The sequence below is a fragment of the Cryptotermes secundus genome, unplaced genomic scaffold (assembly GCF_002891405.2).
Source record: "Cryptotermes secundus unplaced genomic scaffold, Csec_1.0 scaffold1054, whole genome shotgun sequence".
NCBI lineage: Eukaryota > Metazoa > Arthropoda > Insecta > Blattodea > Kalotermitidae > Cryptotermes > Cryptotermes secundus.
The window spans coordinates 223967-245562 of NW_019719379.1; the positions used below are offsets into that span (position 1 = coordinate 223967).

The following is a 21596-nucleotide window of genomic DNA, read 5'->3' on the forward strand; positions in this document are numbered from 1 at the left end:
GTCAGCAGGCTATCTGCCTTTTCTTGATAGGAGTCTAATTTCGCCAGGAAATCCTCTTTGTCTTTCCTCCTATTGGCCTCCATTTCTTCTTTCTCCTTCCTCCTCTTTTCCTCCATCTCTTCCTTCTCTTTCCTTCTCTTTTCCTCCATCTCTTCTTTGTCTTTCTTCCTGTTTGCCTCCTCCTTCTCGTGAATGGTTCTGATTTCTTTCAGGAGAAGTTCCATCATCTGCTGCATCTCCATTTTGTAGCAGTAAAATTCTCTGAGGCGTATTTAAGCTCGTAAAAATTCTGACACCAAATTGTCACGTGTCTCGAGTTCGAAGCTCGTTGGTCACGTGTGTAAGTCCAAATCCCACTTCTGACACCAATTGTCGCGTATTGGGTGTATATCGCGACAAATAACTTCACGCCGTATTTGATGTAGCGAATTTTATTTCACATTCGCACTTACAATCACCCAAATTACAGATTTACGATTACTGCTGTCTGCAGTATCACAAATAGTACACTCCAAATGCCACAATACAACTGACTGGTTGCTGGCTAACTCGGAATTAACTCGGAGGTAGCTCCAGGACTGACTCGTAGGTAGCTCCAGGACTAACTGTGAATAGCCTTCGCTGCGCCTCATGTAGCCTCGATCGGACAATACAGAAAACGGCCACGTAATAAGCACCCTTGTTGCCTGGCGCTGTGTTGCTAGTAACGCTAGCGGTAGTAACCGCTGTTACCACCGTTACGTTACCGTGCGGAGGGGGAGGGGAGCGCTGACTCACCCGCCGCGTCACTGCTGGTGGGGGGGTTCTCCTTTGCGCAACATGTCACAATATTATTATTAATAGTTTCATGACAGTGCTTAATGGGGTTGGGAAATTTACATACATGCAACATAAACTTAAGTATAGATCTAGTATACAGAATTATTAATTCATAATCTATAACATCAGATCACCTTCATTCATCAAAAAGTAATTAAAACCAAAAAACAGCATTTGAATCAGATGTTTTATCTACTATTATACTGATATCTATGTTTCATTTCAATATTCCCTCTACAGTCTTAAAAACTAACAAATTTACCACATTCACTTGCATAATTTTCATGAATAAGTGAGGGAACGGTTCTTTTTTTTTTTAACTACTTCAGAATTTGTATTATTAGACTTGGCTTTCACTGATAGTTTTCACAAGTAACCTTCACTCTATCCACACATTCTGAGTCTAAGGAAATCCGTCAAGATCTGTACAAAGAGATCTCTAATACGACACAATATTCTAGTAGTCTGGCTGTCACAGCAACAAGTTCAGCATTCTTCTAACCCTCCCTGTCCAAACATCAAGCTCTGGGGTGAGTAAACAGGCATATTTAACTTGGCAGATATAAAATGAGAAATAACAACATTAATAATATAAGGTCCATCTCTAACCTTCCCAATTTCCTGTGACCATCTTTTATCCATTCCATCACTTGTGCTGTAGCCGCTGTCCACTGTGTACCTTTTTTGTCGTAACTCTGAAGATAGGCCATTTGCAAACCGAAAATCTGACAAGTGTCCTGCTTTTCTATGCACCCTCCTGAGCTCTTCATTCAGTATACCTCTTTTCTTGTCTTCCTTTATTGCTTGAATCTCCAAATATTTGAAGACATGGACACGACCCCTTGTGCATAACTAAAGATAAAAGTAGTAAAAAGTAATGCATACAATATGGAACATGTCGTGGCACAAATTTCATACACTGTTTTGTGATATGTACGATTAAAAAGTATTATTCCTTGAATTATTCTTGCATCCATTTTTAAAACAAAATAATCATATCGTACAGGCTGAAATGGAAAATATGTAAATTTAACTTTGTCACAACACGATACAAATCTCTTTGTATGCCACTTCATAATGAGGATGAGGCTCAACTGTGATTCAAAACTCCCACATCGCTCAGTACCACACTTGACTCCATCCTTTGGCTATAACATTATAATCAAATGTAGGGAACACCCAGAATCTTTCTTAAGTATTCTTGCTACTGCACTTACTTTTAAAAGGTAATTCCATGTTCTGTTCTGTTCACTTTCTTCAATATCGTAATTATAATCATACTGTGAATAGTAGAAGCATGTGACTGGAAAAGAGCAGTATCTTCCCATGACAAATAAGTTACTAATTATTCTGAATAAATTCAAATGTCTGAATTCAGCATTCTCATAAGCACAAGCTGTTTTTATGATATAATCAATTTATAAGAAAGAGAATATTCTCACTTTCCTCCAGTATGCTGACAGAAAAGACAAGTCAGATAAAATCTTTAATGAAATTGGAAAGTAAAATGCCACAATGAAAAACATAAATAGCTGTATCAAATGTGGTATTGTTTTAGAAATTTACCATGACCTAGAAGAATAAACAAAATTGCCACAATAAAGCAATGGGCACTGTGCATATATTTTCATTCACAAGTTTTGCACACTGGCTGCTGTAAATGCTGCAATGGTATACATCAAAATTCTGCTTTCCTGCGTTAACTGTGAAACCTACAACCTACAACTTGCCTACAGCCCAGAGGAAGCCTAAAGAAACACCTTTCCAATCATTGTCAATAATTAGCAAGATGGACACTTTCAATCATGTGGGTATCCACTAGTAACTCACTCTGCCACAAATGTTTTAATGTTCATAGAATATGAGAAACCTATATGGCAGGCATTCACAACAGTAGTATTCTGTGTGTTAGCAACATTAAAATTCCAACATTTCTAAAAATGTTTTCCTTTCACAACTTTAATTTAGTTCACTATACCAAGTTTCCAATGTCTGATTAATGAATGCCATTTTATATAGATGTACAGTTAAACTTCATGCCTCTCGTAAATCTCTTCGATATCTGAGCTACTAAGAAATACACAGACACAATGAATGAATCTGGAATATATTTTCTAAGAGCTGGAGTTCATGTTACCATGACTGTTCTCACTAAATAAATTATTTTATGCCACAATACTGGATGCAAGAAAACATTCAGGATTTACTATGAACTCATCACCATTAGTTTTGTGATTTCAAGAAACAGCTAGAGAACTATACTGATTGTACAAAATATTTGACATTGGTTTGAAAATGTCTTTAAAGAGAGAGAAATATGAATTATATAAGATATATAGCATACGTTTTACTACATACAATTAAATGTTAGCCCATATGACAAAGAAAACTAAAGTAATTCACAACATGATCAATAAAATCCCTTATACAATACAAAGCATGTAACTCTAAAGTAAGTATCTAACTAAATGTAATGAGAACTTTGCTAAATCTACTGAACTACATAACAGAAGTGGTTCAAAGCAACAAACTTGGTAAATTCAATAAATAAATTACAAAAGACATTCTCCACTTACATAAGATGGTGGGGATGTGAGAGGATTATGACTTAGATTTAGGTCGACCAATGTGGTCATGGTACGGAGCTCCACCGGCAATGTCGAGATTCTATTGCCACTGATGTCTAGTTTCACCAGCCTGAGATACACGATTTCTAAAGAGCAGAATAACACATATCACATACTTATTGATTTCAAGGGAACAAAGGAAGTGAAGGAAGAGTAAAGGATAAAGTAGGACTTAAATAAGCAACTTTACTTGGTCCCCTACATTCCCATTACCACTCCTTACAAAAGAACTGCAATCACAGTAACTGTATGAAAAGGCCAGAGCATCGAACTTCTTGTTTTATGAATGCTCAGTTAAAGAATTTTCATATTAACACATTTAAAAAATTAATATCCCCTTTAATGAATGTTTAATGTATCTTCCTTGCAACAAAACATGTCAAAATGTGCGTTTCTAGCCTTCTTCAATCACACTCATACTATTTCTGTACTGGGACATTTTATACACACAGTACTCAAACTGAATTTTTTCATGAGTTCTATAAAAAAATATCTTCATAAGCACTGATCCTGACAAATTAATTACTGTTTATTGTGATAAATAAATACATATGTCAACACATACACATTTATGCTCCCTTAGTATTATTCGTAAATGTTTATACAGGTACTCCTAAATTTATGTGTGTTTAAGTGTCCTATATTTAAAATAAATTTAAAAGACGCCTCAGAGGGTGAAACTGCATAAATTAAAATTATCTATGCCAAATTTTTCTTCCTCCCCTAGCATTTCTCTACTGCCACCTGTACAATATGCTATTCCCCCTCCTCCTCACCTCTCCAGATCAGCAAGAAATCTGCATTGAAGCAAGTGATATTAACTGAAATGCATCTAAATTAGTTGAGTACATTGAAACTAAATCACATTTTTAAAATTTGCTTATAATGAGTAGTACCTGTACTACACCAGATCACTGAATATGCCATTACTGTCTTTAAATTAATGGCATAATCAGTTCCGTTTAGCTAATTTCTGCTTACTAAACAACTTTCAAGGAAAGCATTCCATTCATAAAACAAGACATTTTTAACAGTTTCAGACAAGTGAACATATGGTTTCAGAAATGCAGTTTTATATATTCTAGATTTTCCTTCTAACTCACTGAAAACCTACAGAAAGATACCAAAGAAAGCACTGGAACACCCAAATAAACATTTTAACAGATATTTAGAATTATAGCAGAACAAAGTCATCAACAAAATGAAGGCATGAAGAGAGGGGAAACCACTTCCATGCAAAATGCATAAAGCAATATTTAGTTGTAACCCAAAACACTTAGTCAGTGCCACTTAAGTATATCAAGTGGTAGAATAGTATACATAACAAAGATATTTTTTATTCACTTTTAATAAAATAGGGAACAAAGGCAACTGACCTTATGAGAATATGATATGTAGAAATAACTAACTACCATTTAATAAAACTGTGGGTGTATTAATCTTTAATAGAAATTCTGTAGTGTGTGTAATAAAACACACAGGCCAAATAAATTATTCTCATTCTTAGCACCATAGAATAATGGCTTATAAGAGCATGTGAGTAGAGCTCCACATATTCTTAACCTCAAAACAGGTGCATGTTATTATTGTGCCCTGGCTGTCATTCATTTACTTATTCAGCATTCCATAAATCCTTACATGGTTAAACACCAATGGATATAGAAATAGTCAACTTGAGTAAACACGATTGCTGCTGGGGACACAGTTCTTGCTATAAACTGAACAGGATGTTGAATGGGTCACAGAGACATTCTGGATATAGGGTGAAGATGTGGGTCTTACAGGCAAACACAGTTCTCATCACACTGGAATTCTTTATCATCATTGCATAAACTCTCTTCATCTCTGATTTTCTATCAATATCAGTCTAACAACTTCTGTATTCAAGCTAAGTTTCAAGAGCTAATTTCTGAATATTCAATCAACCACCACCCTTCATTAGTTCTGTGTCACTGTTACCACATAAATTTTGAAGCTGTCAGAAGACTAGAGCATTTGCAATTCCCTTTACCAATACCTTCCATTTCTTCTTGAAATCTCTTAACCCACACAAATACCTGTGATATAAGCTTTATAGATTGCATCCTGTTGTGTACATAGTATTTAATTACTTATGTTACAACAGCTGACACAACAAACAATGTGGGGATATCTTCAATAAAGACAACAGATGTTAGTATATGTCTTTAATCAAAATGTAACTGTGCTACAAGTTTTGATCATTTAATTAGGTAACCATCAGGCACTTATGAATATAACTCAAGTAATTAAAATTAATGGTTACGATACAGATCCATATTCTTGCAACTGATGACTGTGTTGTCAGCAACCACACAAATATCAACAGGGGACAACATTAAGTTCTACGTTTAAAAAACATCCAAGCTTCCACGTTAATCTAGGATAGAAGTGAGAAGCAGCAAGAAATCATGATCACATTTTACAAAACTAGTTAGTATAGAAGGAAGAAGGAAAAGCCACAGATTCAACAGAACACTTACTGCTACTGCATATAAAACTAAATCCAACTATGAAGAGCAGGGATTTCAGGGTTGTAACGTCATGCAGTTTGCACAGAGCCTAAGAATCAGAGGAACATATGTCCTGCATCTTCACAGTCAAAGTGTAAGCCAGTGTACTAGTATCCAATATTTATGATTAAAACATGAGCCACTTTACCAGTGCCACTAAATTTCACAAAATAAAGACCACCTGATTACTTCAGGAAGCCTGGATAACACAGCCGGTATAGCCACTGGCTATGAGCTCGATAACCAAGGGGTTGGAGTTCGAGTCCTGGTAGGGTCAAGATTTTTCCCTTCTCCAACTTGTCCAAACCATCTCTGGGGCTCACCCAACCTCCTATCCAATAAGTATCAGGGGATTTTTCTGTGGGGGTAAAGCAGCCGGGGTGTGAAGATGACCTCTCACCTCAAACTAGTGGCAAGGTCAAGAAAATGTGGTTCTATACATCCACTCCCCCATACACCTTCATGGTGCAATGCTTAATTAGTTAAGCACAGGGACATCCTACCTCTTACCTGATTATTTCACTGCTGTATTTCACATGTAATTGCATTACCTGGTTCAAGTACTTCCACATTTCAGAATATAACTAGAAATTAAGACACTTCAAATGTCTGGCTTTCTTTTGTGAGGCTTAGCCATGTACAATGCATTTCTACTATCACTAAATTGTCGGAAACAAAGTACTTAAAGCACAGAAAATACTGTGAAATGCATCAAATGCCCATACAACACAATTTGCACCCAATCCTAAAGTCCGCTACTGACATATTCATACTCCTATAACACACAAAGACATTCAAAATACACTGCTAATGAGTGCATTATATTATACTGTCAAGTTACCCATTCAGAAGGCAAATGAATCTCATCAGAAATTAATTAAAATTAAAATATTCAATACGATTTGTTCAGATAGTAATGTTTAGTTCCAACTTTTAGTTCCAACATGCTAACTGCACTGTCATGAAGACTTGAGATTCAAATAGAAACAAGAATTTACTACTTATACGAGTGTTGTACTGAAAGTCATGAGCAACAATTTTTTGTAAAGTAACATGCTTTATTACTGACAAACCAAATACACCATCTCATTCTACAGACCTTTCTTTATTTTTCCACATAATCGCCACTTCTTTGTACACATTTCTCCCAGCATTCTGAGAGATTGAAAATTCCCCTTCTGTGAAATTCCATTCCAGCCATCCTAAGAGACTGACGCACTGCTTTCTGAATTGCCTCCCTTGTCTAAAACGTTGTCCATGCAGCTGACCCTTCACAAATCGCCTTTGTGTTGATATCTCTGCAGCAGTTCTGAGGTGATGGCTTTTTGCTGACCTTTGTGGTCTTTGGTCAATAACCGCGGGACCCAACGAGCACAAACTTTCCTATAGCCCAAGCTTTCAATCATCTCCTGTACTGCACTGTTCCCTATTCCAAGTTTTCAGGCTATTGTGTCCACAGTCACACGCCTGTCATCTTGAATGATCTCATCCACTCTATCCTTGTTGCGTTCAGTTGAGGCTGTTCGAGGACGACTGCTCTGAGGCTCATCTTCGATGCTGGTGTTCCCATTTTTAAGATGTTTCACCCATCTTCAAACACTGCTCGGACCCATGCACGCATTTCCATAAGCATGCTGAAGTCTCTGGTGAATTTCTGCAGCAGGGATTTCCTCTTTCACATGAAATTTGATGACAGCACGCTGGCGAAATGACATATCATTGTTGGCCATTTTGTCAGGAGTGATACTGGTCACGTGATGCAAGCTATTGACGTCACAAGACACTCAAGGTTAACACAACAGCTGGTTCCACCTACCACCGTACTCTCTTTCGTCTGCTGTTCCCAGGCTGCATGCAAAAGAAAGTTACTCATGACTTTCGGTATGACCTACGTATATTGATATCATCACCATTTACTGATATAAGTCTTGATTATTATGTCAAGCAGAATCTTTATATAAAATAATACACTTTCACAACTCCACATAATCTGAAAGAGAGTAACTACTAAGAAAACAAATTTTAATTAATAATAAGACAGAATGGAATCTGTTACCTATTGGCAGCTCCACAAGGTGATTGCGGCGTATGTTGAGCGACTTGAGGACTGACAGTTCACCAAGTTGTGGGGGAAGATGTGAGATTTCATTACAGCTAGCATCTAATTCAGCCAATGTCTTCATACGGCCTAATTCCTCAGGAAGTGCAACCAATTTATTATTTGCTACTAGCAATACTTCGAGAGGTAGCTGGCAGAGAGTGCTGGGAAGCACGCTCAGCTGGTTCCGGCTAGTTTAACAACAGCAGCACATTAATATTATATTATCAGACATATTAACAGTGAATAATAAAACATGTAGTAAAACGTGTGTCAACTGTTCTTCATGACCCCAAACAGCGATCAGTTCAGAAGCTGAAGTTCCCATTTTGTTTCTATAATGACAATGGATTTCATTACTGCACCAGGAAAACCACTAAAATGACTGATGGTGATAATGTCAATTTTTTTACAAATATGGAAAGTAAGATAGGAACAGGTTCTTGCAGTCATATTGTTCTCGTGTTGGTAAGGACATGTTACAATTTTGCTGATATAATGTGACTCACCTGAGATCCAAATATATGAGAGACTGAAGGTACACTACAGAGTCAGGTATTGACCTGATGGTGTTGTGGTACAGATAAAGCCTTTCTAGGAAGTAGAATTCAGTCACTTCTACTGGAAGTTCACCAAATCGGTTTTTTGATAAATCTGCAATAAACAGATTAACCATTTTAACAATAACTACCAGCAACCTAATTGTGAACTGTGACAGGTTTAGAACTAATACTCTTTGTAATAAACTCGATAATCTCTAAATTACATTCACACCCATCAATTTTACTCTGAAGAACTGCAAATTCATATGATTAATTCTTAGGTTACTTTCTGCTCCTGCATGAATCGCAGAGGTTATTATAAGACACAAAATTAAACAATAAGATGGTGCTGAATGGCGACTACAAAAGGATATCAAAAGAGGCAATAATGGTCTATTTCAAGGTACTGACCCAACATTCACCTAGAGGCTGACCAAACTATACACATTAAAAAAAAAACTATTCAGAATAGCAAGTAACCAGAACTCTACAATAAAAGGGAGAGTTGGTAAATATGCCATAAATGGGAGTAAAACAGCTATAATGGTCATATTAGGTTGTCTATGTCTGTCACTAGGTAGCAGCAGAGTCCAGCTTCATGATAGTCTAGGTAGCAGACACAAATGCGCATTTTCAGAAGCTGGTTTCAGTAGTCAAAATGGTGACCGTACTTGAGGCGTGACCTACTGAAGAGCAGCGTTCTGTTGTGCGTTTTCTGTGGGCAAAAGGACTCAATGCAAAGAATATTCATTAAGAAACGTTTCCTGTTTGTGGTGGGAAGTGTTTCCTGCGTAAAGTAGTTCCACCTTGGTGGCAAACATTTTGCTCACGACAAAGAGGTTAAAACAGAGGTGCAGAAGTGGCTGAGACAAGAGTCAAAGGACTTCTATGCCGTGGGTTTCGACGCACAGGTAAAGCAATTGGAGAAGTATATCAAGGTTGGTGCAGGATATGTCGAGAAATAAATGTTTTTTCCAGGTTCGAAAATCACATCTTACAATTTACACACATCTGAGACTTATTACTGACTCTCACTCCTACAAGCATGGAACATTAGTGCTGAAGCCCTCTAATCAGCGAAATCCATATGAAATGAGACTGCCATGTAATACTGTCAAACAGAGTAGTAAAGCATAATTCTGGAAAACAGGGTTTTACACTAATGTTATTCCTCTGTAACTAGTATCAAAGAAGAACTATCTGTAGTGAAAAGAATAAAGCTTGTCACCCACATTTTGGGTCAAGATCAGACACAATAAAGCTTTAGCTCTATGTCCCCCAAAACTTTCATACCAGTATACTTTGGAATGGATATGGTATATAAGTACCATGTTAAGAGAGCTGTGTACATAACAAAAAATCTAACAAGCAAACTGGTATTCTATAATGGTAACGCTCTATATGTGTATTTAGCAGGTATCCAATTATAATTTCAGCCAAGACCCCAGACACATCTTTCAGGATACGACATAGGGGTAGTTGCTACATGTTTACTGACATTTTTGAGGAACATACTGCCTCAGTCATCAGGGTCAATGAATAAAAGGGTAAAACAAGCAGAAAGCAGCTTGATTAGCTTAGTTTTCCCGGAAGAAGGAAGCAGTTCGTTTCTCCAAAACATCGTTAAACTTCTATCAGACTACATGGCGTTACAGTCCAGAAGATAGCTTTCTTCATAATAACTGCCGTGACAGCCTTGTATCTCACATGGACTAAAATTATTTGGGTCTTTTCAGTCTCTCCAAGTGAATGTCTGGACAATACCTTAAAACAGGTCATAGCCCTTTCCTTGCATATCATTACGAGCTGCCCATTCATGATTATCTTACCATCACATTTCACATATGACATCTGCAAGTGAAACAGCGTCATTAAACAAATACATAAGAAACAAGTTTCATAGAATGGCTACTGTGTCAAGAAACGCTCATGTTAATTCACTAATGAGTTGAAACTATACCAGTTAATAAGGCAAAATATGCGACTGACACTCCGCGCCATGAAGACGTTTGGGGAGCGGAGGTACGGCTCCACGAATTCCTTAACTTGGCGCCATGCGGAGGTTACTAATGAAGTCGTACGAATCAAGTAATTATGTTATGCAATTTATTCTGTAATGTTAGTCGAGTCCCCGAAATATGATTTCGACATTGCTGGCTTGCTGTGGCGAAAACGAAGGCGTTTTTCCTGCAAGTAGTACCGTATATGGGACGGAAGCGAATAGAACACCTCGAAAAATGTGTGACATGCTGTGACCATACTGTTTCTCTGAAAGTCCGACAGGGGTTTTGTGAGAACTGGTGACCTTAATTATATCCATGCAAGGGAGGAACTTTATGGTAACCAGGAACCGTACATCAACTAGTTACAAAGAAGTGCACTGTTTCGCAAGATCGACACATGTTCTAATTAGTTCAGAAAAGATAAAAGGGTCTTCTGATATTGCGCTCACATAAAACAGCTTCTTTATGTATACACACACATCTGAATTACATGGCACTATAACTCCTCTCGTCTCCCCAACACCGGCCTCACACCACACCAATCAACTGCCAGTAAGACTGAGCTCAGTATACACACGGTACAGAATTCGTTGGATTAAACTATAAAAATAGTTTTCATTGACGTTTCATACCATGAGATATTCTGGCAAAGCTTAAAAACTTGAGACTATAATGTGCTAACTTCATCCAGTGCTTAACTAATTAAGCACTCAGCCACGAAGGCGTATGGTGGAGTGGATGTATAGATCCACATTTTCTTGACTTCAACACTAGTTGGAAGTGAGTGGTCAACTTCACACACCGGCCACTTTACCCCCGGGGAAAGAGCCCCCGGTACCCATTGGATACGAGTTTGGGTCGACCCCAGAGCCGGTATGAACGACGTGGAGAACAGAAAATTCTTGATCCCACCGGGACTCGAACTCCAACCCTTCGGTCTCCCAGCCCATACACGGTCTCTATACCGACTACGCTATCCTGCCTCCTTCATTACATGCAAATTAAAAAAAAAAGAAAAGAAAAAAGAAAAGAGGAAAATAAAGAAAACCATCTTTCAACAATTTAGTACACAAACACGAGATAACAGCCGGCACTGTAGTAATGTAAATGACAGGAAATCTGCTTCGTATTTCAGAAGTTTAAGGGTTCCATTCTCGATCCACAAACCGGCTAACTTGACGGAAGTTCTAACGATTTATGTGAATCTCCCTGCATGCATAGTCATTTCGCTATTCAACACTGTATAACCGACGTCCTGAAAGAGTCCGTCAATTAAAACAAGAATCAAAGGGAACAGCGACGGTCTCCATTTGCTTTTCTTGGGCCTTCTTTGTTTATCCTTAAACGTACGTTACTTGAAAAAGACAATACGGCAGAAACGAAAGCTGCTGCTAAGAAATGTACTCTGAAGCTAAAAACACGGAGGGAAAGCCATGAATGAGTCTATTCCACGTGAGCTATGTCTACTCCACGCCACGCTCTTGCACCCGTAGCGTCTCAAGACGTCTAACATCTTCAATTATACAGCTGTATATTCTGGGATATAAAACCGTGTACTTCTAGCGACTACCTACAGCCTGGACGACTCAGGGGTCGGAGTTCGATTCGCGATAGGGTCAAGAATTTTCTCTTCTCCAAATCGTCCAGACCAGCTCTGGCGTCCACAGAACCTCCTATCCAATGGGTACCGGGGGCTCTTTCCTCGGGCGTAAAGCGGCCGGGGCGTGAAGCTAACCACTCATCTCCAAAAAGTGCATAGGTCAAGAAAATGTGGATCTATACATCCACTCCCACATATTCCTTCACGGCGTAGTGCTTAAATTCGTTGAGCACAGGGACAACTTTACCTTTTACTCCGCTGAAAGTCAATCAGTGTTTCGAAGTAACATGTCACCTCCACCTTCAGGTTCGAATAAGCTAGGTAAGATACCAGTATGAAGCATAAGAACAAGTAGAGCGGGGGTATACGGCGCCCCCTCAAAGCCTGAAACCTTCTGGGCTTCCGCTACTGCTTTATTACAAGGAAACTTGTCATTGTTCCGTTGCCTAGTACTACTGTAGCATGGGAAGTGATTCCGTTCGTGTTTTCTGTCGGGTTCGAACCAAGCATTTAAAGCTGGCCAAACAGCATTCCTATTACTACCCCCTCTTCTTGCATAAGAGATAACATTTCCAAACACTTAAAGGTCTTGGAACGAACAAAACTTTGGTCATGGGTCCCAAACTTAAGAATGACTTTGCTGGGGAGGACGAGCAGCAATTTACTGGATTTGGGCCTATTACTGCTGCTCGATAGGCATTCCCCATTCCCGAATCTATGCAGCTGTATCCTTCGGATCGGGACATCGCCGCAAGGGTCATANATTTGGTCATGGGGTCCCGAACCTAAGAATGACTTTGTTGGGGAGGACGAGCAGCAATTTACAGGATCTGGGCCTATTACTGCTGCTCGATAGGCATTCCCCATTCCCGAATCCATGCAGCTGTATCCTTCGGATCGGGACATCGCCGCAAGGGTCATACCCGAGAAGACCGGGGGATGCCCTAAGCTCACCCAACACATTTAACATATTAACAGCTGAAAGAAGGGCAAATATACAAATGCATGAAGGTGCAGGACAAGTGACATTTGTCTACTGTACTGCGGCCACGGAAGGTTCCCGTTTCATGCTGGTTTATTTGGCATACTCTTCATCCCTGATGATGGAAGCAACATGTTCCTCCGAAACGTTGGCTTTCAACGTACTACATGGATTATATCCTAGAAGAGAGATTTCGTTATACAGAGTTTACATTTACATTTTCGTGTAAGTCCAGAAAAAAAAACTTCTGAACTGAATGATTATCGTGATGCTTCTTAGCATGAATGTTAAGCCAACTGGAGCCAACTCCATCAAACAAAAACAAAAAACAAACTCCGTAGCCTGTAGTCCGCAAGCAACCGCCGCGTGTCGGCGAAGTTAGTGCCAACTTTTGCGAATAGAGGGTGTCACGTGGTCAGCGCAACGGATCCCCACGGTAGTTAATCTCGGTTTTCTAGACCGGAGCCGCTATTTCCTTGAAATAGCTCCTCAATTATTACCTACAAATTACGAGCGTGCGCATTTTATCACGAGCAAAAACATCATAAATTCTGCAAGGAACTCTCAGATAAAGTGTGATAACTTTCAGGCAATTTAAATCCACACTGGCGGTGCTGATGCACAAATATGCTCTTGAGTCACCGAATTCATAATCATTAATACATAATTTATTCTATGCAGAAGCAGTTAAAATAAAAGAAAGTATACGCTATAAATTCTTTTAGAAACTTGTTTTATACAGCCCTACACTGTTTTCAGATTGAATACCATTTCACAACTATCACCATCCAGTTAACTTTTATTGCAGTTCTCATGAAGAAGGAAACGTGAATTACATGCCCTGTGGTTGTGGAGCTACATATAAAATCAATACTACAACCACTGTGCATATCTCCTGCGAGTTCTATCTCAATTCTCCTGCTTCCATTCATCCCCCTGCACACACATACACTTTCTCTTTCTCACCCTAGAGACAGCACCCCTTCGCCACGTGCTACAGGAACTGCACCCGTGAGGCGACGTGCACAGTCATTCAGTGATGAAATACAGAATAGGAACATCTATACTGCACACAAGTAAAAGCATTTTTTTTTGTTGCTAGTGGGGTGGGACTAAGTCCCTTGTACTGCGGTCACTTCTGGCCTATTGTACCAGCCCCAGATGATAGGTAAGGGTGATTGTGGAGCAATTGGTGGGATGAAGATTGGCGGGGGAAACCGAAGTACTCGGAGAAAACCGGCCCCAACGCCATTTTGTCCACCACAAATACCACTTGACCAGAACCGGGATCGAACCCGGGCCGTCGCGGTGGGAAGCCAGCGACTAACCGCCTGAGCTATGGCGCGGCCCAAAAGTAAAAGTATGAATGAATGAATGAATGAATGAATGAATGAATGAATGAATGAATGAATGCATGAGGGGTAGGCCTTCTCGACCCTTACACCGCGACCTACAGTGGTCTATTGTGCTTCCCTTTTGATTATCCCCTCAGCAATCCTGCGCTTCGAATGAAGCTCAGGATTTTGTACGTGGGGGCGTCGAAATAGTCACTTGGTTCCATAAGTATTGACCCAAGTGACGTAATTTTAAATACGCTAAGGCCTCACATTCACACAGGATATGTGTGGCTGTTTCATTGTCTTCTTGACACCTCTCACAAGTTGGACTATTACTTAGTCCCAGTTTGAAGAGGTGTCCTTTGAGGTGACAGTGTCCTGTAAGTAGTCCCACCACCCATCGTACCTGGTTCCTGTTTAACTTCAACAGTTCCTTCGCTCTCTTAGCTGAGGGTCCTCGTATGAGTCCCTTTGTTTGCCTGAGTCCAGTCAAGGATCCCCAGTATTTCTTGTGTTTCCTGTTTGTCCAGTCTCTGATTGCCTGTCTGGAAACTCCTATAGAGATGCCACAGGCTGGTTCAGGTCCTGTAAAGGTATCCCTGTAACAGACTGTGGAGGCCCATAGGGTTGTGATATGCTGAGGTTCCCAAATTTTCTAGACAATCGGCTTATAGATGGCGGTAAGGTTGTCAGCCTTACGCGCCGGCCGCCCTTTACCCCAAAGAATAATTCCGGTACTAATTTCTGTTAGAAGTTGAGTTGATCCCCGGGTCATTTTGCGGCTGGAAGGATTAGGTAAATTGAAAAAAAAAAATCCAATGACCTCATCGGGATTCGATCCAGCGACCTTCCGGCGTGTAGTATAGTGCTTCAACCAACTACGCTACCGCGTGCAATTAGCAAAAGATATGTTCCACCAAAAAGAAAAAAACAAACAAACAAAGACGCAGAGGAGACCCGAAAGAAGACCTGGTAAAACTGAGGAGCACAGGTCCTGCAGGAGACAATGAAATAAATGCTGAACTGCAAGAATTGAGCTAAGAAGAATATATGGAAGATTTAACTTAACTGCTTCTTCGGCAAGATTCGGAAGAGAGGGAAAATACGAGAGAACTCGAAGATAATAACACTGAGGACGTGTTTATTTAAGTTTCCTACTTAACGACGCTGTCAATATCCAGAGAATATGGCGTCAATGACAGAACGATTAATGAATATAGACCAGTTGATGGAATGAGAACTGGCAGGGAAAACCGAAGTACTCGGAGCAAACTTGCCCAGTCACTTTTCCCATCACAGATCTCACATGACCTGATATTGAATCGAACCAGGACCGCCAAGTTGGAAACCCGGTGACTAACCACCTGAGCCATGGCACAGCCGTGTGTGCTCTTGCGTGCTCAGCGCGATTACAACTGGTACAACCGTACAGGAGGGCTCACCCAGTTTCCTATCCAATGGGTACCGGGGGCTCTTTCCCTAGGGGTAAAGCGGCTGGGGCGTGAAGCAGACAACTCACTTCCAACTAGTGCCGATGTCAAGAATGCCTGGATCTATACATCCACTCCCCATACGTCTTCATGGCGTAGTGCTTAGTTACTTAAGCAGATGGACAACTTTAACTTTTTACCTTTACGATTATACAGGAATATACGGCATAACAAATTCTCTCAAACATTAAAAAAATTCCAACACTAACCGGCCGACGAACAGAGTAAATTGTGAAATGGCACATGTGTCTAATGAATATTTCTCAGTTACTCGACAAATCGGACATAAGGTGCGTGAAGTTACAAGCTATTATTAGCACGTAATTCATGTTTACGATCCGCTTCTAGGCTATAAAACAAGACTGCGAACTTGAGCAATCCAGGAACCCTCGGGGGCATTCGTCTTCTCATGAAATGTGTTTTCATGGCCCTCGTATTATTTATATCTACGGTTCAGAGTCTGCCACGATTCATCTTTACGAAGGGCCGCTTTCTACTCGAAATCAGGAGCCTGGCGCCTGTTCTGAAACATACTTCAGGCCGGGAATCCACACGGATGGATGCAAGGAAAGAAAAACACAATACATCACAAACATTTACTGTCACTTCCTCAAGTTTCACACGATTTTAATGGGATATAGATGCTTGTTCAGTCCCAACTTTAACAAATGTCTTGACCAGTAAACTGGCATAACAGCGTGAAGGGCATAAAATACTGGTTATTTATGCAGTTTGCTAAATATCATTATATAAACAGGAAGGGGGCGAATGCACGGGCGTGACATTAGAACGGTGTGCTTCATACATGAATGACGCCAGACGGACATTAAACTACAAGGCCTGCCAAATGTTAATTGTATTAAGTTCGTACTGTGGGCCAATGACGGAGTTGAAACGGACTGATGTTGATCAAGGAAAAAAAATCCTAAATAACGTTTCGGTCAGTGGTTTCCGAAGTGTGGGTGAGCCTAGTTGGTCCAGGGGGAGGGAGGTATTCTGAAAAAGTCAAACTGAATTGGTTGTAATTCTCAAAACGTCAGAGATCGTCTACTTAATTTCGCGCACTTCTACAACCTTAATAAATATTAACTGATAAAACCCTAAAATATACGAGTTTAAAATGAAAAATTGGAAAGCTACTCTTCTCTCTCTCTCTCTCTCACACACACACACAGTTCAGAAGGGAGTTAAATAAATAAAATAAAATAAATAACCGAATCAATAAATCAGTAACGTGGAATTCACTCTTGATCTGCACTTCTCTTGGAGTGAGCCACATAGAGAAAAGAGTAATTACGGAAAGGTCGAAACGTCGTTCCTGACGCAAACGGCAGCAAGATACCGAAAGTCACGATTGTGTGTTTATCATTACTGTTTCGTATACAGAAGGTTGCGGGCTGATATCTCGGTCAGGAGACCGGCTATCCTGCTTTAGTGTTCTCGTGCTTTTCCTCAGTCCCTCGATGACACGATTGATTCCTTTCCAATTCAATGGCCTAATATGATTTGAGGCTATTGCCTGAGCTACTGACAGCATTCTTAAGTATACCATAAATAAATAAATAAACAAACAGTATCAAGCTTATCTTAAGTATGACGCTTTGTGGCCTTGTTTGTTATCGCTTGTCCAGGCCAAGGACAGAACATATTTAGGCTTAACTTGGAAAGTGGGTATGAAGAGCGGAGAAACAGCATTGCAGATGTGTAAGCCTGTTGGGGTCGCAGTCTCAAATAATGCGGACCATAATTAAATCACCTGCGACGGATAAAGCACCACAGAAATGGTACATAAAGAATACTGTAAGTGGTTGGAGGAAACGGGAAACGCCAAGAAAAATCCTGATCAGCATAGTCAACCCACGAGCCGAGATTCGAACCCTGGGCATCCAGAATATGATTTGGGAGTCCTACCCACCAATCGCTCCATTATGCATGTCACATTATGGATGTAATGTAGAACAGTCACATTTTTAACCACGGTAAATCAGTTTAACTACCCAGTCATTTCACTGGCTGACAAACGGTCTTGCGTAAAACCACACTTTTCTCCGCTCAACACTTGAAGAGTACTTAGAACTACTGGAATTTTGGACTTTGTCCATAGTCCGGTATTAAAAAAAAAACAAAAAAAAACACACAACGCAAGGTTTAGGACACTGGATCGGGATCCTCACGAGGCTGAGCGGACCCCGTTCCAGACCCACTACTTCTCAGAAAATGTGGCAGCGCCGGGAATCGAACCCGGTCCTCTGGATCTGTAGCCAGGAACTCTGACAACTAGACCTCAGACGCGTGACAATAAGGTCTACATCTTCAAAAGCAGTTCAATATTCAGCGAGTAGTACCTATGCCAGGAAAGTTACGCAATATCGCATTTGTGAGGACCTGTGGGTCTCCGCAGAAACCACGCTCTGCAAGTCACGCCCATTACTCCAGCATTAGTCGAAGAGTGTCATGACGATGCTATCAAGCACACAGAGTTTACCATAACGACAGTAACTGCACTTCTAGGCCGCCATACTAAACTTTTTTATTTATTCAGTATCATTTCCCAATATAAAGGTCACGTGCAGTAGAACCGAATGGAATGATTATCTGATAGGGTGAGTTCATAGGGAATGGGGAGGTGCCGTCCTGGCCCATTTTAAGACACTTTTTCATGGTTCTTACTGATACGACTATGAAGAAGCTGAATTAATAGTTAAAAACAACAGCCAAAATAATCACAACGTCACAGCTTACTTACAAGTAAGCTGAGCCCTTCAGGAGGAGCTGCCAATTCTGCAGCTACTCAAGAATTTCCCAGCATTTTTTGGAACCCGAAGGTTCATTACCGTGTTCACAAGAGCCCTCCACTGGTCCCTATCCTGAGCCAGATCAATCCAATCAATACCATACCATCCCACATCTCTAAAATCCATTTTAATATTGTCCACCCACCTACGCCTTGGTCTTCCCAGTGGTTTCTTTCCTTCTAGTTTCCCATCAATAACCTATAAGCATTCCTCTTCTCCCCATTCGTGCTACATTCCCTGTCCATCTCATCCTCCTTGATTTGATCATTCTAATTATACTTGGAGAAGAGTACAAGTTACGAAGCTCCTCACTGTGCAGTTTTCTCCAACCTCCTGTCACTTCATCTCACTTCGGTCCAAATATTGTCAACACCCTGTTCTCTAACACTCTCAGTCTATGTTCCTCCCTTAATGTCAGAGACCAAGTTCCACGCCCATACAGAACCACAGGCAAAATTATAGTTTTGTATATTCTAATTCTTATGTTTTTGGACAGCACACGAGAAGACAAAGGTTCTGGGATGAATGGTAGCAAGCATTACCCGAGTTCAATTTCCTCTTAATTTCCTCCTGAATAAAGTTTCGATATGTTATCGTTGTTCCCAAATATCTGAACTCTCACAGCTAAAAAATAAAATATATTTTATAGGACGTCTATGTGATCTTTCGTTTTAGTGTGCCATAAACGTGTAAAGTTCGAGAATCCAAGCTGATGCATGTGGTGCTGACCTTGATACAGTCCAATTACTTGTTTACGGGGGGGGGGGNGTAAATTTGTACCTTCCCGTAATTGGCGATCTACACTTTTCTGCGCGACAAACTCACTCGCCGACTTCTGTGATATTCTCTTCACTCAGCCGATTCAACACCACCAATGACGAAGCCCACCAGAATGGGCAATACTGGGCCAATTCCATCAACACCCTGAAAATATAATACCCCATGATCCATTTTCCCACTCCTTCATCCTCCGAACAAAAAGTTCTGGGAAGAACTACTCGCCTACTTTCCTTCGTTGCGACACGGGCTGCACAGACAACGAAAAAATAGGGAGGGGGGAGACAAAGCAAGGTGAGCTCATACGCTTAACCCTAAATAATTGATGGAGGGACACGGACAAATGGAGAGACACAGACGGATACATAGGCAGAGAGCAAGATGATCTCATAAACCTCATTTTATATTTCAAAAGCACGGAAAGTATGCTACTACAACGGGGACCCCTTCGCATACACAAAAACAAATACAAAGCACTTAAACTATACACATACCAAAAACAAAAATACTCGCGAGTGGCACTAAGGAGTGCATACAACGGCAAAAATAACATCAATATGTCAGGGCTTTGAAGAAAGAATTTCGATTAAATACAATACTGTTACATGTACAACCACTGCTAGACAACGGGCTGGTAAACGTTTTCCCGCGAAGACAGATTCTTTGTAAACTGTCCATTGCTAGGTTACGGAACAATTCTAACAGAAGAAGTGTTTATAATGTGGACCGCGCTATGCCCAGTGCTAAGCAACAGAAATGTAAACACGTCTACAATAATAGATGTTTTCTATGGGGTCCGTACCAAAGGTTTATAGGGGACAGTAAAGGTCCATTGCAGTCAGTCACAGATGAGAAGCCGTGAGTCAAGGACATGAAGACGTCACGGAAATGAATTGTGACGATTCAGCTGTGAAGTGTTAACAGACATCGAAGACTTTATGTGCTATACCTACAGTAACCTTGAGAGTGTAAGAACTGTAGTTACGACTAATGAAGATCCAATAATATTATATTTAAGCATCCTGTTGCACTCTATACGATAAACCGATTCATCAAGCCAAAACCCGCGTTATTAGTCACCAATACACATGACAATACTGAGAGAAGGGGAGCCTTATTAAAACTGTTCAAGCGAATTTAATACTGGTACATATCAGTTCCACACAACACCAGCATTACGCATAAGGCTCAGATCAGTCTTCGTGGGGGCTCACTGCCCAAATCACTGACCGCCGATCTCGGTAAGATCTACAAATTCTATATGAGCCGCTTTCAATGTGGAAAAATGTAACGAAATACAAGAAAAATATTACACTCTGCAGCGCGGCATCTGTACGGCAAGTTACTTTGCGATACTACGTTTCTATCTGCAATAAAAGAATGACATGGTGCACGGGAAGTCGCAAAGAACACTTATGCAAAATGTATACTCAAAAAAGACATACGTGTATCTGTCCACTCCAGTTACGTATCTGCTCTTTGTTCCGTTTATATATGCGGATTTTGGTCTTAGTTCCAGATCATTCAGCGGTTTCCGCCGACGGACAAAAAAAAAGCGGTCTAAAGATAATTTATGATCCCAGTGACTCAGTAAAGCACCTACTTGGAGAGCATATTATCGGAACCTATACAGAACTGGGCGATAGATTTCAAAGACACCACATGATTCCAACTGCTGCTTTCTTGTTTCTTGGTAATTGGTATTCGTAACGTTAACCGGCCGATACCACTTAACAATGCCGGTAACGTACATCTATTTCTAAAAGTCACAAAGGAACTGTATGCTGTTGCCAAGTTGATTATCCTTCAGTGCTTTCCATATAAGGCTATTAAGACATAGTGTACAGCAAAACACTGCTGACCGCAAGTTTGTTACTGCGGATTTTATTACGGTTAAAACTGAATTATGTTGCTGAACTGAGCTGCTGCCTGCTCCATTCTGGTTTCTTGCTTGGCTTATTCTTCCAGTCTGAAGATAGATCTCGCGATCTTCCA

General features: G+C 40.3%; 1 protein-coding gene across 5 annotated transcripts in view; it reads right to left on the reverse strand.

Moving 5' to 3' along the window:
• Positions 1-21596, reverse strand: part of LOC111866039 (leucine-rich repeat and calponin homology domain-containing protein) — a 96101-nt gene that overhangs the window by 47788 nt on the left and 26717 nt on the right. For all 5 annotated transcript variants that reach the window (XR_002843083.2, XM_023854552.2, XM_033752144.1 and 2 more), the window contains exons 2-5: positions 8585-8729; positions 8034-8266; positions 3396-3532; positions 1429-1671 (exon numbers count right to left, since the gene is read on the reverse strand). Coding sequence is in view for 4 of the 5 variants with exons in the window: in XM_023854552.2 (XP_023710320.1) it covers positions 1429-1671; positions 3396-3532; positions 8034-8266; positions 8585-8729 (758 nt within the window). In the remaining variant the exon portion in view is untranslated. The remainder of the gene's footprint in view (positions 1-1428; positions 1672-3395; positions 3533-8033; positions 8267-8584; positions 8730-21596) is intronic.